This window comes from Scomber japonicus, chromosome 7 (genome assembly GCF_027409825.1).
Source record: "Scomber japonicus isolate fScoJap1 chromosome 7, fScoJap1.pri, whole genome shotgun sequence".
Classification (NCBI taxonomy): domain Eukaryota; kingdom Metazoa; phylum Chordata; class Actinopteri; order Scombriformes; family Scombridae; genus Scomber; species Scomber japonicus.
The window spans coordinates 31,445,933-31,459,614 of record NC_070584.1 but is presented as its reverse complement, the minus strand read 5'-3'; the positions used below and the strand labels follow the sequence as shown (position 1 = coordinate 31,459,614).

General features: G+C 41.7%; 1 protein-coding gene across 2 annotated transcripts in view; it reads left to right on the top strand.

Moving 5' to 3' along the window:
* The first annotated feature begins 1,152 nt into the window (after positions 1–1,152).
* Positions 1,153–13,682, top strand: part of nos1apa (nitric oxide synthase 1 (neuronal) adaptor protein a) — a 242,419-nt gene continuing 229,889 nt past the window's right edge. For both annotated transcript variants that reach the window (XM_053321855.1, XM_053321856.1), the window contains exons 1-2: positions 1,153–1,536; positions 1,904–1,975. In XM_053321855.1, the coding sequence (XP_053177830.1) occupies positions 1,432–1,536; positions 1,904–1,975 (177 nt within the window). In that variant the 5' untranslated portion in view covers positions 1,153–1,431. The remainder of the gene's footprint in view (positions 1,537–1,903; positions 1,976–13,682) is intronic.

The following is a 13,682-nucleotide window of genomic DNA, read 5'->3' as shown; positions in this document are numbered from 1 at the left end:
CTCACACGTGGACATAAAAGCCACTTGTACAGCTAGAGTGAAACCTTATAGGTCTGCCTTTTTTAATGAATTATTAATCAAAAAGCCAGACCACTAATGTTGCAAAAATGGAAAAAGTATAATTAGATATTTAAGGGACTTTGACTTCATCTTAAGAAAGAAAGATGAAGGAAATGAGACAATAATTCTGTCTCTTTAAACCTATAATTGAACAAGTCAGTGGGTTAATATTATGCCATAGATAAAATAAGTGACAGTTAAACATCACTGTGAAAGTTACCTTCAAGTTTTGCATAGAGGAGTGAAGTCCAGGTAAAAGTGCTTGCAGGTATATGGCCACTAGTTGGTAGCCTTTCCCTTTTTATCCACTTCAGAAGCAGAGGATTTTGATATGCACCACCTGTGACGCTATATTAAGATGTCTTATCCTCAATGGAGCACATCAGATTAAAGTTCAATTTGTGAGGCTGCAAATGACCATTTTTATGGACAATTTATTTTTGGCGATTATCTCACAAATGATGAATAAACCACTTAAATAGACATTCATTTTTACATTAGCCAACAGGCACATTTCTTCTCCAAGTTTGTGTGCATGTGCTAAAATACTGCGAGTTTAATAAATCGCATGCGTCTATATACAAAGCCAAAGTTTACAGATAAAGCATGGTGATAATACAGCAGCCACTCCTTTGTTTATACCAGTGACACATTCAGGTTACTCCCGTGTGTGTGCTTACGCGTACGTGCGTGCCAGTGCTCGTGCATGTGTGTGAGTGTGGAGGAAGAAGAGGGTAAGAAGGGGCAGGTACCAGTCTTTGAGTCCCTCCTCCATAGCACCACGGTGCGCCTCTGTTCCAATGGAAACAGGTGGGATCCCCGCACTCCTCCAATCACACCCTCCCTCCGTGCGGGGTTGGGGGTAGAGAGAGAGAGAGAGAGAGAGAGAGGGGAGGTGGAGGTAGGGGGCGGGAGCGGGGGTGGGTAGTCCACACACAGCACAGGAGGCAGGACCCAACCAACTTCCACACACACACACTCACTCACACACACATACACACACTCACTCGCCACAGGAAACACATCTGTCCCTGCGTGCCGCTGTTTGTTCTGGCGTCAGTGTGTTTTTAAAGCTGTCGTGGTGAACATTAACAGGGGCAGCAGTTCACCGGAGCACTGGTGAGGAAGTTTGCCGCCACTTGGCTGCTGTTGAGGCCGGGGTTTACAATGCTGGGACGGTCGGCTCCGATGGAGAACATGCACTGACTTACCGGGGATTTGGGAATTGTTTTTTTTCTCTCTCTCTCTCTCTCTTGGATTACTCTCCATTTAAAAACAAAGCGACACGGTTTTGAGCTTCTATTGGTATCCATTCTGGTTTTTACCCTTCTCTCGGCTTGTATTGTGGAGTAGTAGTAAACACTTGGAAAAATGCCTGCAAAAACCAAGTACAACCTCGTTGATGATGGGCATGATTTGAGGATCCCGTTGCATAACGAGGAAGCATTCCAGCATGGGATCAACTTCGAGGCAAAGGTAAAAAATCAGAGGAAGAAAAGTGTGCGACATTATTATTTTATTTTTTATAACGTGTTTCGCAGTTGTCTTCGTGAAGCTGTGCCACCATAAATATGTAGGTCGTTCACTCATAATCAACCTGTGTGTTAATAACTTACTGTACTACTCTATAAAGGTAGCTGACATCATGTTATTAGGCGACAGTTTACCAAAGCTGAGCTACAAAGTTGGAGCTAGTTGATAAATAGTTGCGCAGTGAAGTTTAATAGTTTAACCCTCTGCTAGTGGACTCTCTGTGGAGAGTAGGAATGGATTTAAAAGCTTGAGCTACACATTGTTTCATTAATGTTTTTTTTTTTTACCTGTCATATTTTGTTGACAACAGTACATCGGCAGTCTGGATGTGGCGCGACCGAGCAGCAGAGTGGAGATCGTGGCTGCGATGAGGAGAATACGTGTAAGTGGAAAAGCCTTAACAAAACTCCATTCAAAATCTGACCATTTCTCATAAAACATGCTGGTTTTGAGATTAAGCATTTGTCGTTGAATATGATTTGAAGTATCATAGGATGCATTGTAGTCTGGTGCTATATTCGGCGTAGGTGTGATTGGAAAAAACAGTAATCTATATCATGAAATCAGCCCAATTGATCTCTGTCCATTAAGGTGCTTACAGGAAGACGCAGGGATTAATTTTGTGGATTGTATTACTTAATTAATTGAGACAGTTGCATCCTGTTTTTTTTTCTCATGCCCAGTTGAGGAGATTGTGAAAGTGTAAAGTTACTTTATTGGCCACTAGCCCTAATGGATAAACTGCCACTGCTATAAAAGGGAGATATAATAGTATGCCAAGTGCACACAACAGATGATTTGAATAATGGGTGCAATACTGAGTGACCTTTTTTCTGCTCAAACTCAAACTCAAATGCCATGACAAATCAACAAATTGAGCCGTAGAGGAGTAGTGTGAAACTTCAGTGATATAGTTTGGACAAAGATGGCATGAATATTGGATATGAAAGCACCTTGGAGTTGCAGACTTTTTTTTACTGTCTCGGACCGGTTTGCCTGGTGGGTGATTTTCTCTCCCATGTGCTTCACCGCTGTTTTGAAGTTTCCTTTGAAGCAATGCATTGGAGTGTGATCTCTCACCCCCCCCCTCCTCCTCCTCCTCCTCCTCTCCCTCCCCTCTCTGTCTCTTTCTGCTGTGTAAACCTGAGATTTACAGCTTTTTCAGCTCCAGAAAGTAGTGTGTGTCTGCCAGCTTGGCAGCAACTTTGGCTCAGCACAGGTTGTGCCAGTGCTGTAGAGGTATTTGAAGATTACGTTGATGAACTGGTTGGTATGCTGTGATTTATTGATGGCTCCTTCAAAACCAGACACACACATGATCACTCAGGCAACACCAGCTCACATTTATGTTCTTTTTTTATTACCTAATGAATTTAAAAGACCTAAAGTCCAAAAATGTACACTAAAATGAGGGTTATAAGGAGTGATTATGCTGTCAGTTCATTTTTTCCCACGCTTTTTCCAGTGGCTGGCAGGGAAATAGATGTATGTTATTCAGCAGGACACACACACTCAGATACATGCATATACCCATATTAATGCAAAAAAGGTGCAAGATGTTCTCATTGCCCTTTTCAGAGAAGTGACCCACCACTTTAAAGTGGACCTCCCAGTGTGCTGCCATGGCAGCTGTTGTTGTTGGCGGAAAAACTGGCTTTGGTTTGGCTTCTCCAGTGTGAAAATGGCTTGACAACACAATGGAGGGAAACCACAGGTATCTAACTTGGAAGGGAGGTCACACTGGAAAGCATGGGAGTGCGAGAGCAGCGCTGACGGCATTTGTTTGATTTGTTTAGCATTTACGCAAAGCCACCTGAAATAGCCCAAATGTTGACGTTTAATTTTCAGAAAGCCATTTTTTTTGTGTGAAAACAACTTCTGTCCGCAGTGGCATACGCAGGTTGTTTTTGTAGAGGCTGCTGCCCACATTTCAACACCCAAACAATCAAAGAATAGCTAAATATCCTGATTTTATAAGTTTGAATATGGGTTGGACACAGTTAAGCAAGCATTCTGGGGCATTAATCCCCATAGCCCTTGTTGCCATTAGAGACGACTGTTTAGCATTATGTCCTTGATTTTTACAGCAAATTCAAAAATCATAAAGACCTTTTTTTGGTGAGAGAATTCATGATTTTACTCCCCTGGACTGCTGGAGGCTTTTATGTTGTGAAGCAGCCATAGAAAACGCTGGGGAAGTGTTTGCTGACGAAGCATGGCAAAGGCACAGATTAGAGCCTTCTATCCGTTGAATGAACAGGAACATTCGTAGGTGTGCATCAAAAACAATGAAAGACAGTGACTCCATCATTACACACACAGGAAAAACATGATTGTTTTTCCACAGACAGGATTTTAAAAAAAATATGATGAGCATTTGTAAGTTGCAGCAAGGATAAGAGATTTGCAGGCCTCTTGAAAGCCTTTACGCCCTCTAGCACTCATGTCCTGGATACAAATAGTGGATGAAAAGCATTTAATTCAGAATTTACATAGATGTTAAAGCACTTCTTCTAGCATTCTTGTCTTTTGTCTTCTAAAAGTCATCTTTGCTTTAAAAAGACTCAGTCCTGACACTACTATTGGCTGCCTCAAGCACAGTCTGTGCTCACCATTTTCAAAGTACTTCTGGGACAATGAAGCAAGGACAGACTCGTCTAGTTCCCAGTTCATGCTTTCATGTCATTTCTTGATGCTTCTGGAGACTCTGAAAGAAAAGTTTTGTAAAACGAGACTCCCCGCAGTGCTCGGTCTTCTCCGAGATTTTTATCAGCTTCTCTTTCTGCACAGTCAGTATAGTGCTATGCCGGTTGCTGGGCAACCAGTTGATGTATGGTGTCATTGTTCATTGTGTGCATGAATCACCTGTGAGCCAGTAGCTGATAACGAACTAATGACATGGCAAAGCAGGAAATAGTCACCTACAGCGGGGCAATATTGTGCAGCGCTGCAGGAGCTGGTGGAGTTTTGTTGCATGTACACACACACACACACACACACACACACACACACACACACTCATGCAACACACACATTTTGTGTCGTGCATGATATTCTTGATAGGATGATTAATTACTGTTCCCAGAAGAGAACAAGGAAACAGTTTATCACAGGTGGAGAAACAATTCAAACTTTACTTCATTGCTCAGAAAGCTTCTGTTTATTAGGTCATAAACTGTATGAAATGTTCCCCGTCTACTGTTGTCTACCGTTTACTGTCTGCCTGTCTATTACTTTTTTGATCATGCTAATAATTAATAAGTTGTTAGGTCTGTCACATATGTGAATAATTATATAAACCAGAACTAGAGATGTGTGGGATTTGTAGCTGATAGATGACTAAAAACAGTGATTACATTCCCAAAATAGTTGATTAATGTTGTGTTGACAAAGTGATCGATTGGTGGGAAACTCATTTCAGCTCTAGTTCAGTTCTCCATTTGTTTGAATGTGAAATATTTACAGATAAATGATGTAAACCATCTAATATGGCTAAAAGGAGATTCAAAAAAAAAGGAAAACAACCACCGTAAAACTGTCAGCCGGAGTCCGCATTGAAATTAACACACTGTGTGATATAAAAGTCCATATAAATTTAATTTACTGTGATCATCATCTGGCAAAGTCCGGTAACAGCTTATCTGGTTAAAGGAGAGGAGACCTTTACAGTAAATTACAGGGATTAATTTCTCATTAATCTGCCTTTGGTTGGGTTAAATGACTGTAGGAAGGCTGAACAGCGTGAGATGAGAAGATTAGATGCGTCTGTGGAGAATGAAGGAGCGCAGCAGTGATGCGGGTGCCGGGGTCGGTAGAAGCGAGAAACAGAAAAATGCTTCATCCGTCCCTCATCATCCACCTGCCAGGCTGAACAGCTGGGATCAGGACATTTTGATGTCTAGCGGGCAGCTAACAAGCATCTGCTTACCAGCAATTAACTGCTGGTAAGAAAACAGCAGAAGTTCATTAGTCTGTGTATCAGTATGCATAAGTGTCCCATGATTGTCAGTGTTGTGTTGATATGAAGGGCAGAAACAGGAGGCAGACGGATCAGGCTGTATATCAACTGTTTAATGATGCATCACATGGGAGTAATAACAGGAAGAGAGTAATTAAAGTGGCTGGTTTGAGAGGCGTGATCTGTCCAACTTTGACCAGCATCATGTTGTGTGGTGCTCCTGTTATTACCGTTTGACCCTGACATCTAGATTATAATTACAGCTCTGGTGATGTGTATTCTTCTCTATCAGCAGCAGCATGGCTCAATCTACAGCTGCACAGCACATATACAGCAGGAGCCAGGTTATATGGACCAAAATCAATTTTCCAATGTTGGGGATCATTCATAGTTGTGGAAAACAAGAAAGTTGAGAATCAGTGTTTGCCTGAGGTTGACTGCTTTAGCATAGGATGGGGAGGGAGTGGGGGCATGATGACAATCCTATTAATTACTACTATTACTTACAGAATATTTGAAGCTGATAAATCAAACAGTAAAAGTCTTTCCATATTTTATTTTATTTCCAAGAGATCCACTCACAACTTTTCTTTTACAAACAAAGTTCTTCAGTGTTTCTTCTATCATTGCTTCGGAGGCCCGACCCCTCCGACATAACCTCCTACCCCTCCTGAAGGAAATGACACGTGTTTATTTATATTATTTACATAATAAATGTGCATATCTTACTGTAAGTGCTATAAAAGCTTCAGGTGGACAGATGACGACCACAAACGTCTGAAATTCAGCCCAAAATAGTGAGTATCAGTCTTCCATTAATGCAAAAAAGTAGAGAGTATGTGGTCAAGAGAGAGAGAAATAGAGCTAGAGAGGCAGAGAAGCCTTTTACTTTGATGTGTTTGTTGATATTTGCATGTTGTATATCTATTTTTCTTTGGTGATATACATTTCTGATCTGTGATGCCTATAAAGCTTATTTGAATTTGAGGTGGTGAGGTTGGCGATGGAGCAGAGTGTGTATGAAGTTTGCAGTATAGCTGTGTAGTGTGTGTGTGTGTGTGTGTGTGTGTGTGTGTGTGTGTGTGTGTGTGTGTAGAGTTTAGGCTATTTGTCAGTGAATAAATGCTGCAGCTCCTCAAGATCCGAATCAAGCTTCAGTAAAAAGTGAAGGAAGTTAGCCCTGAAGTTAGCAAAAACAGTCTCACTCTGGGTTGACCTGCTGTTCTCATTTCAATGACATTCTCAGCTGCATAACAGAGAAATGTCTGGCTGCTGAGTCTCTCCTGAGCTCAGACCACTTACCCCACCCCACCCCCCCTCCTCCCTCTACCCCTCTGTCAGTGAACAGCGACCTCATTCATCCATCTTTTCCAAAAAGCCTGCAGGGATCAATATAGTATCACATTAACATGAACAAGCTTCAATCATTGTGGTGAGGTTGTGCCATATACCTGTGACAGCTTAGCCGGATGACTCAGTGAAGTAATTATATGGCTGTTAGTGCCTTTTGACTTGGACTTTGCATATCATGGTCTGCTGTGCACTCAGGAAAACACACACAGAGTATTTACACTTCTACTGTATTTCTCTGTTGCTCTCAGCATGTATCATCACTTTCTTGTTTCTTTGATGTTTAGAATATAATCCTTTGGGTTATAGGTGAGATATAATCATAAAAAGTGAGAAACAACATAAAAATAGAGGTACAGAGTGATGATGATGATGAAGACGATCGTTGTTACATAAAGTGATAATGTATCTGTTGGTGTTGTTTATTCTGGACAGTTTTGTGCGTATTTCCTTTTTAATTAGCGACAGTCACAGTTTGATTGACTTTAACCCTCCTGTTGTCCTTGAGTCAAGGAAGGAAGGGAGGAAGAAGGAAGGAAAGGAGGGAGGAAGATGGAAGGAAAGGAGGAAGGAAGGGAGAAGGAAGGGAGGAAGAAGGAAGGAAAGGAGGGAGGAAGATGGAAGGAAAGGAGGAAGAAGGAAGGAAAGGAGGGAGGAAGATGGAAGGAAAGGAGGAAGGAAGGAAGGAAGGGAGGAAGAAGGAAGGAAAGGAGGGAGGAAGATGGAAAGGAGGGAGGAAGAAGGAAGGGAGGGAGGAGGGAAGGAAGTGAGGGAGGAAGGAAGGAAATGAGGGAGGAAGGGAGGGAGGGAGGGAGGGAGGAGGGAAGGAAGGGAGGAAGAAGGAAGGAAAGGAGGGAGGAAGAAGGGAGGAAGAAGGAAGGAAGTGAGGGAGGAAGAAGGAAGGAAAGGAGAGAGAGAGGGAGGAAGGAAAGGAAGGAAGGATGGAGGGAGGAAGGAAAGGAAGGGAGGAAAGGAAAGAAGGAATGGAGGAAAGGAAAGAAGGAACAGTCAAAACTGACAAGGTCAATTTGACCCGGGAGGACGACACAATGATTAACATGATATAGAAGTTTGGCACCTGTCCAATGAATCCACCCGGATTAATAAATGTGCTCCTCAGCAGAAATATCTCGCATTAAGAAAGAAAGACTTCCAGGCACTCTCATTTATCACTTATCTGCCTCTGAATGCACTGCTTTTTTTTTCCTCTGAACTTGATGTTTATAAATGCATTTCATTGGCACAAAGCTCTATGGTACTCAGCAGCCTCTCTATAATTACTCACCACTGCTAGGACATTAAAAACAGTAAGAGCTCTGTGTTATTTTTGTTATAATGGACATCAGTATTAGTATTAGCAGTGTAATATTGATGTGATATTTCTAAAGTATAGTACATGACATATGGAAAGTTTAACAGTATAATTTTCTTCCATCGTTTAAAAAAAAAAAAAAGAAAGTCAACAAGCATATAAAATGTCTTTGCAAGATGTGTGATTTCCTGTGAAATATACCACAGCTCATATGGCCAAAAACCAACTGGGAACTCAGTCAATAGTAGTTTATTAAGAGCTGGGCAAACTTGGCTGCCATTCTCCGTACATGCCTCTGTTCAGTCCCCCGCTCACCACAGCAACAGCAGAGAAGCATGTCGCGTCTGTTCAACACAATCTGAGCAGCAGCTGAGACCGAATAATCTCTGAGGACTCACAAGGCACTCATGAGTCAGGTTGTATCCCTACCTGTCATTTTACCTCACGCACTCCTCCAGGTTTACCTTAATCACATTAGAAACCATGAGATGAACTTCCTCGGGGGGACGAGGAGTGTAAAAACGCACTTAACTGTTTGCTGATTAGCAGATGTCTGGCTTTTTTTTTTCAATTACACACTTGACATTAGTTTTTTTTGCCCTCGACTAATGCAGCTTCCTCTAATTTACTTTTAAGCGCATTGCATTTTGAGTGAAGGTGCCCTTCAGACAGTCGTAGAGGGGTTATTAATTCCCTGAACTAAATTGCGTTCACTGACCCCATCCAGAAATGGTGCTGTGTGCCATTTGTCTTTTAATAAGGGGGGGTGGCAGTTTTATTTTCATCTGAAATTGGTCAGCATATTTTGGGTGAATATTATTGTCGACTGATATGCTGACTAAAGAAGTTTTGACCAGAAAATGTTTGGTTTATAAAAAGTTGTTTGCTCTCTAACAAACTGTGAATGCTTGACAGACTCCTGAAAGTTACTATTTTATTAAGTATTGTTTGATGTTGATGTTAGTGAGGTGGCAAGCCTTAACTAAAATACTCCGTAGGAAACCTGAGATTGCCTAATATGCAAATTATTAGGAAGGAAGAAGTAAGGAGGAAGGAAGGAAGGAAGGGAAAGGGATGAAGGAAAGGAGGAAGAAGGAAAGGAGGAAGGAAGGAAGAAGTAAGGAGGAAGGAAGGAGAGAATGAAGGGAGGGAAGGAAAGAAGTAAGGGAGGAGATGAAAGGAAAGGAGGAAGGAAGAAAGAAAGAAGGAAAGGAGGGAGGAAGGGAGGGAGGAAGGAAGGAAGTAGAGAAGGGAGGGAGGAAGGAAGGAAGTAAAAACAGATGGGGTCAATTTGACCTGGGGGGACGACACAGAGGTTAATGGATGCTAAATGAATGCTATCTGGTAAAAAGTGCAAGAATTTTAAAGAGATATTAAAAAAGGGCCATGACAGTTCAGTTTTATCACAAAAAAAGTTTGTAGTCTAGTTTCTTCAGTTCTGAACTTTTAACAACATGGTGAAAGTCGTGCTCACACTCAATTATTTCTCTTCTAAATTGGGTTTTTTTTTTTGTAGTTCTGTCCTTTGACGACAGGAGACATCGCTACCTCTTTCAGAAACTTCACTCACAGACGAATTCCAAGCAGGAATATCAGTCTTTCGGTGCAGTTCAAAGCAGAACTAGAGAGTGGGAGCATCTGGTAGTCTATAAAGGTTACCACATTTTTCAGACATGGATGATCACTGTGGCCCTATTTAAAATACTGCAGTGTCAGGCACGTCAGCACATGAAGGAGTCTAGCCTGTTGGTCTGGCACCTGGGCATAATATGGAAATGTTTTTTTTCCTAATCAAATAAAACCATCTTGAACCATCTTGACATTGAGAAATGATGATAGAGGAGCTTTGGCTTGGGAAAGGATATTTTGTTTATCCTCCTTACTGCTTTTGAAGCAGATAAAGAATTGCCAAAAACTATAAGTATGATATATAAGACCACACTTGTTTATGAATATCTTCGAAAAGCATGTCTTTGTGCACTTCAGCCACTTTCTTCTTTATCTCTGTTCTCTTAGATATCGTTTAGAGGCCTTTTTCTCAACTTCAGGTCACAGTTGAAAGTTCAAAAAGTGAGCCAATAAAGACTCATGCATGGTTCATTACCCTTCCTTCTTTTACTGCTGCTACTCCTCAACTCCTGATTTTCTGCGCTGGGGGTGATTGGATTGGTGGATCAATTGAGCCTGATGGGTAAAATGTTAATGTGTTATTCAGCAGGCACTCGCTCAATGTCACGTTTATCCACACACCGACACCGTTCAGCCACTTTCTCCTGTACAGTGAAGAGCTTAGGAGGCAGGCTGTAAATCCCATATAAGCCCAATGCATTTAAAAAGTAGCTAATGCTTAACTAGCTTTATTATCATGATAGGTTGGCGAGTTGCTGACGGTACAGAGTTATATAGGCTGAGTCGAAGTGAAAAATGTCAAACCCTGAGACTTCATGTCTATTAATGAGCCATCTATGCAACAGTTTCCTGTTACGGGATGTATAATGGAGGTTGCTTGTAGCCAAAGGCACAAATATGTGAGACTTAATTAAGAACATTAAGTAACTCCATTGTAAACAGAATAATAATTTATTCAACTCGATGCTGCAGGAGACAACCTTACATGCCAGCAAGAGGTAACTTTCAAAACCTCATCATGACGTTAGGGTTTAATCATCATCTACTTCCACTGTGATGTTTATGATGCAATTTTTATTGAGTATTTGGTGTTTGTCAAGCACTAAATGAATATTGCATCCACTAGAAAATCAGATATCAGATTGCTACAAGAGGAGAGATGGTCACATCATTGGTATGAGTCATTTTTAGGCCTTTCAAAGGATTATTTGATCATTTTGGTCTTCTCAAACTTCTCAGGTGTGATGATGTAATGCTTTTCTTATATGTAATAGTGAACTGAATGTATTAGGGTTTTCGTCATTCGTCCAAACAAGTCACCTGAAGATGTCCCCTTTGACTAAGGGGTAATTGTAACAGTAATTGTAACTCTTTTATGACATTGTATAGACCAAGTGATTGATGGATTGATCAAGAAAATGATTGCAGCTCTAGTGGGAAAAGGGTTAAGCTCAGTAGCCCAGACGTCCTTCTTAGCAATCACCTTCTCCCTTGGGGGACTTCCAAATACTTCCAAAGGCAAGTGTCCAAGTGTCACGCCAATGAGACACCCTAATCGTTTAAACTGGCTCCTCTTTAACATGAAGGAGCAGTGGTTCTACTTCGAGCTCCTTCTCGATGTATAACATATGTTAAATGTACTCTGGCATGTACAGTCTTGATGTCAGAGTTGGATATAGTGGTCGTATCAACAATCCTACCCCACCAAATATGCCTGACACAGCTGCAGTGTTAGACTGAAATGATCATTCGGGCTGAATATCAGGCTACTCTTGTCCTTCCAAGAATTTGTCTCACACACACACACACACACACACACATGCACACACACACATATTCACACATTTCCTGTCTGGTTTCCCTAGTGAAGCTCAGGACTGTAAATAAAAGACACAATAAATTTCCCTCGTCACACCAGCTTTACCTTTTTTCACCTCTATGCAAATCCTCTTCTTTGCCTTTTTCTCTCTTCTCTCCAACAATCTAATCTTTCCTCACCCTTTCCCTGACCTTCTCATTTCCCTTCTCTTGATATCGTTGGTTGCTGCCAGCCCCCCCGTTACTCCCCCCCTCCCCTCTGTGCTGTCCTTTTCCCTCTAACAATCTGTTAAAACCGTCACATTGTCCTGCCCTTCATCAGAGGCCGGGTGAAACTTTGGCTGATTCACGAGTTCTTTTCTCAGAAACGGGGGGCTTTTGTCAGCCCCTGCTGTAACTAATGGAGACACCGACTTAATTTGATTCCTCCCTCTTTATAATTAACGTCCGCCATGCCACCGAAATATATCTCATCCCACAGAATTTTTATTAACATTTTAATCCCGGGAACATTAAATAACCCGAAGATAAATATCCCAGAACCAGGTCCTCCCGTTTGCTCCTGGTTGAAGAATGGAGGACTGTGATGCTGATAATGTTATTGTAAAGAGAAACACGCTTAATATATTTAGGATGTTGACATTTTCCTGTTTGCTCTTTATTCATTTCAAGCTTGTGAGCATACTCCACAGATAAATGACAGTAAATCTCATACATTTTTAGGAGGTTTACCATTTACAACAGCGTTTTGAAGAGAAAATCTTGTATGACTGTGTGAAACATATCCAATTTATTTGCTGCTGGTTTAATCGGGGAATTAATCCTGATTCAGGGACTTTTAGTGTTTGTGCATGATGAAGATATCAGCCTGTTTTGAGAGGAGCGAGCATACACACACACACACCACCCTCCTCAGCATCCAAGCTGGCAATGACAAACTAGGCAAACGGCCTCAAACTGAATTGTCAGCAGTATTAACTGCACTCCAATTACATCTTCACCTCCTTTGATCCCTCCATCTCTTCGTTTTTGCCTTTATTTCTCAAACTCTCCAAAGATGTCATGCCTCACAACCCACCGCTTCACTTCCTCATCCTTTTCTTTCTCTGACAAGATAATGTAATGTAACAGCACACAGATGCTGCAGGATTCCCTCCCAGCGTTTAGTTTAGATTTTTTTTTTTCCCACCCCACGCAGACACCGTGCGCATCACCCCACGCACCACTTGACTCTCCACCCCCTCCTGTAAATGTCAGCAGCAGATTGGAGAATGCTGTCTGGTTTGTGCCTTGAGCCAGGTGGAGAGACAGCAGTGAGTTAGAGGGTTGGTGGGGAATATTGGAGCGCTGAGTGGGTTGCAACTTTGACATGGTTGCCCTGCAGCATCAACATAGAAAGGTGCAGTGAAAAAGATGCTGTGCCCAGCAAAGCAAAGAACTCTCAGAAGTAGAGGAAAGGTCAATTTTAGAGAAAGATCTGTGTTGTCCGCCAGCTGTGAAAAGCAAATTATCAGCTTTGATATCATTGATTTGAGTGTGGCTGAACGTTTATCTTGCTAAAAAAAAGTTTCAATCCTCAGTGCACCTTCTGACCAAGCCTTTCTCCTAGAAATTAGGTTTGTAGGGAGGAGAGAGGAGGTTAGGGTGGATCCGGCACCACAGAACTGGGTGTGTACTCTAAGTCTAAGTAAGTCAGCGTTTAGGTTCAGGCAACTAAAGCTCTTTGGTTTAGGTTGGTGAAAGATTGTGGTTTTGGTTAAATTGATCTCGATCTTTCCCTGCCGCTTTGTTACATACAGTCAGTGCCATCTTTTTTTTTGTTTTGAGGCAGGACCTTCCAAATAAGTATGGATGTGAAAACGCCCTGATAAATTGGGCTCAAGCACCGATCTGTACAGACATTAGCTAACTAATATGGCAGGTAACATTATCAGGTAACATTTAATTTAGCAAAACTGTGCAACAATAATCCAACTCAGGAGCTGGGGAGAGCAGCAGGTGACATAACTGTCAATCAACGCT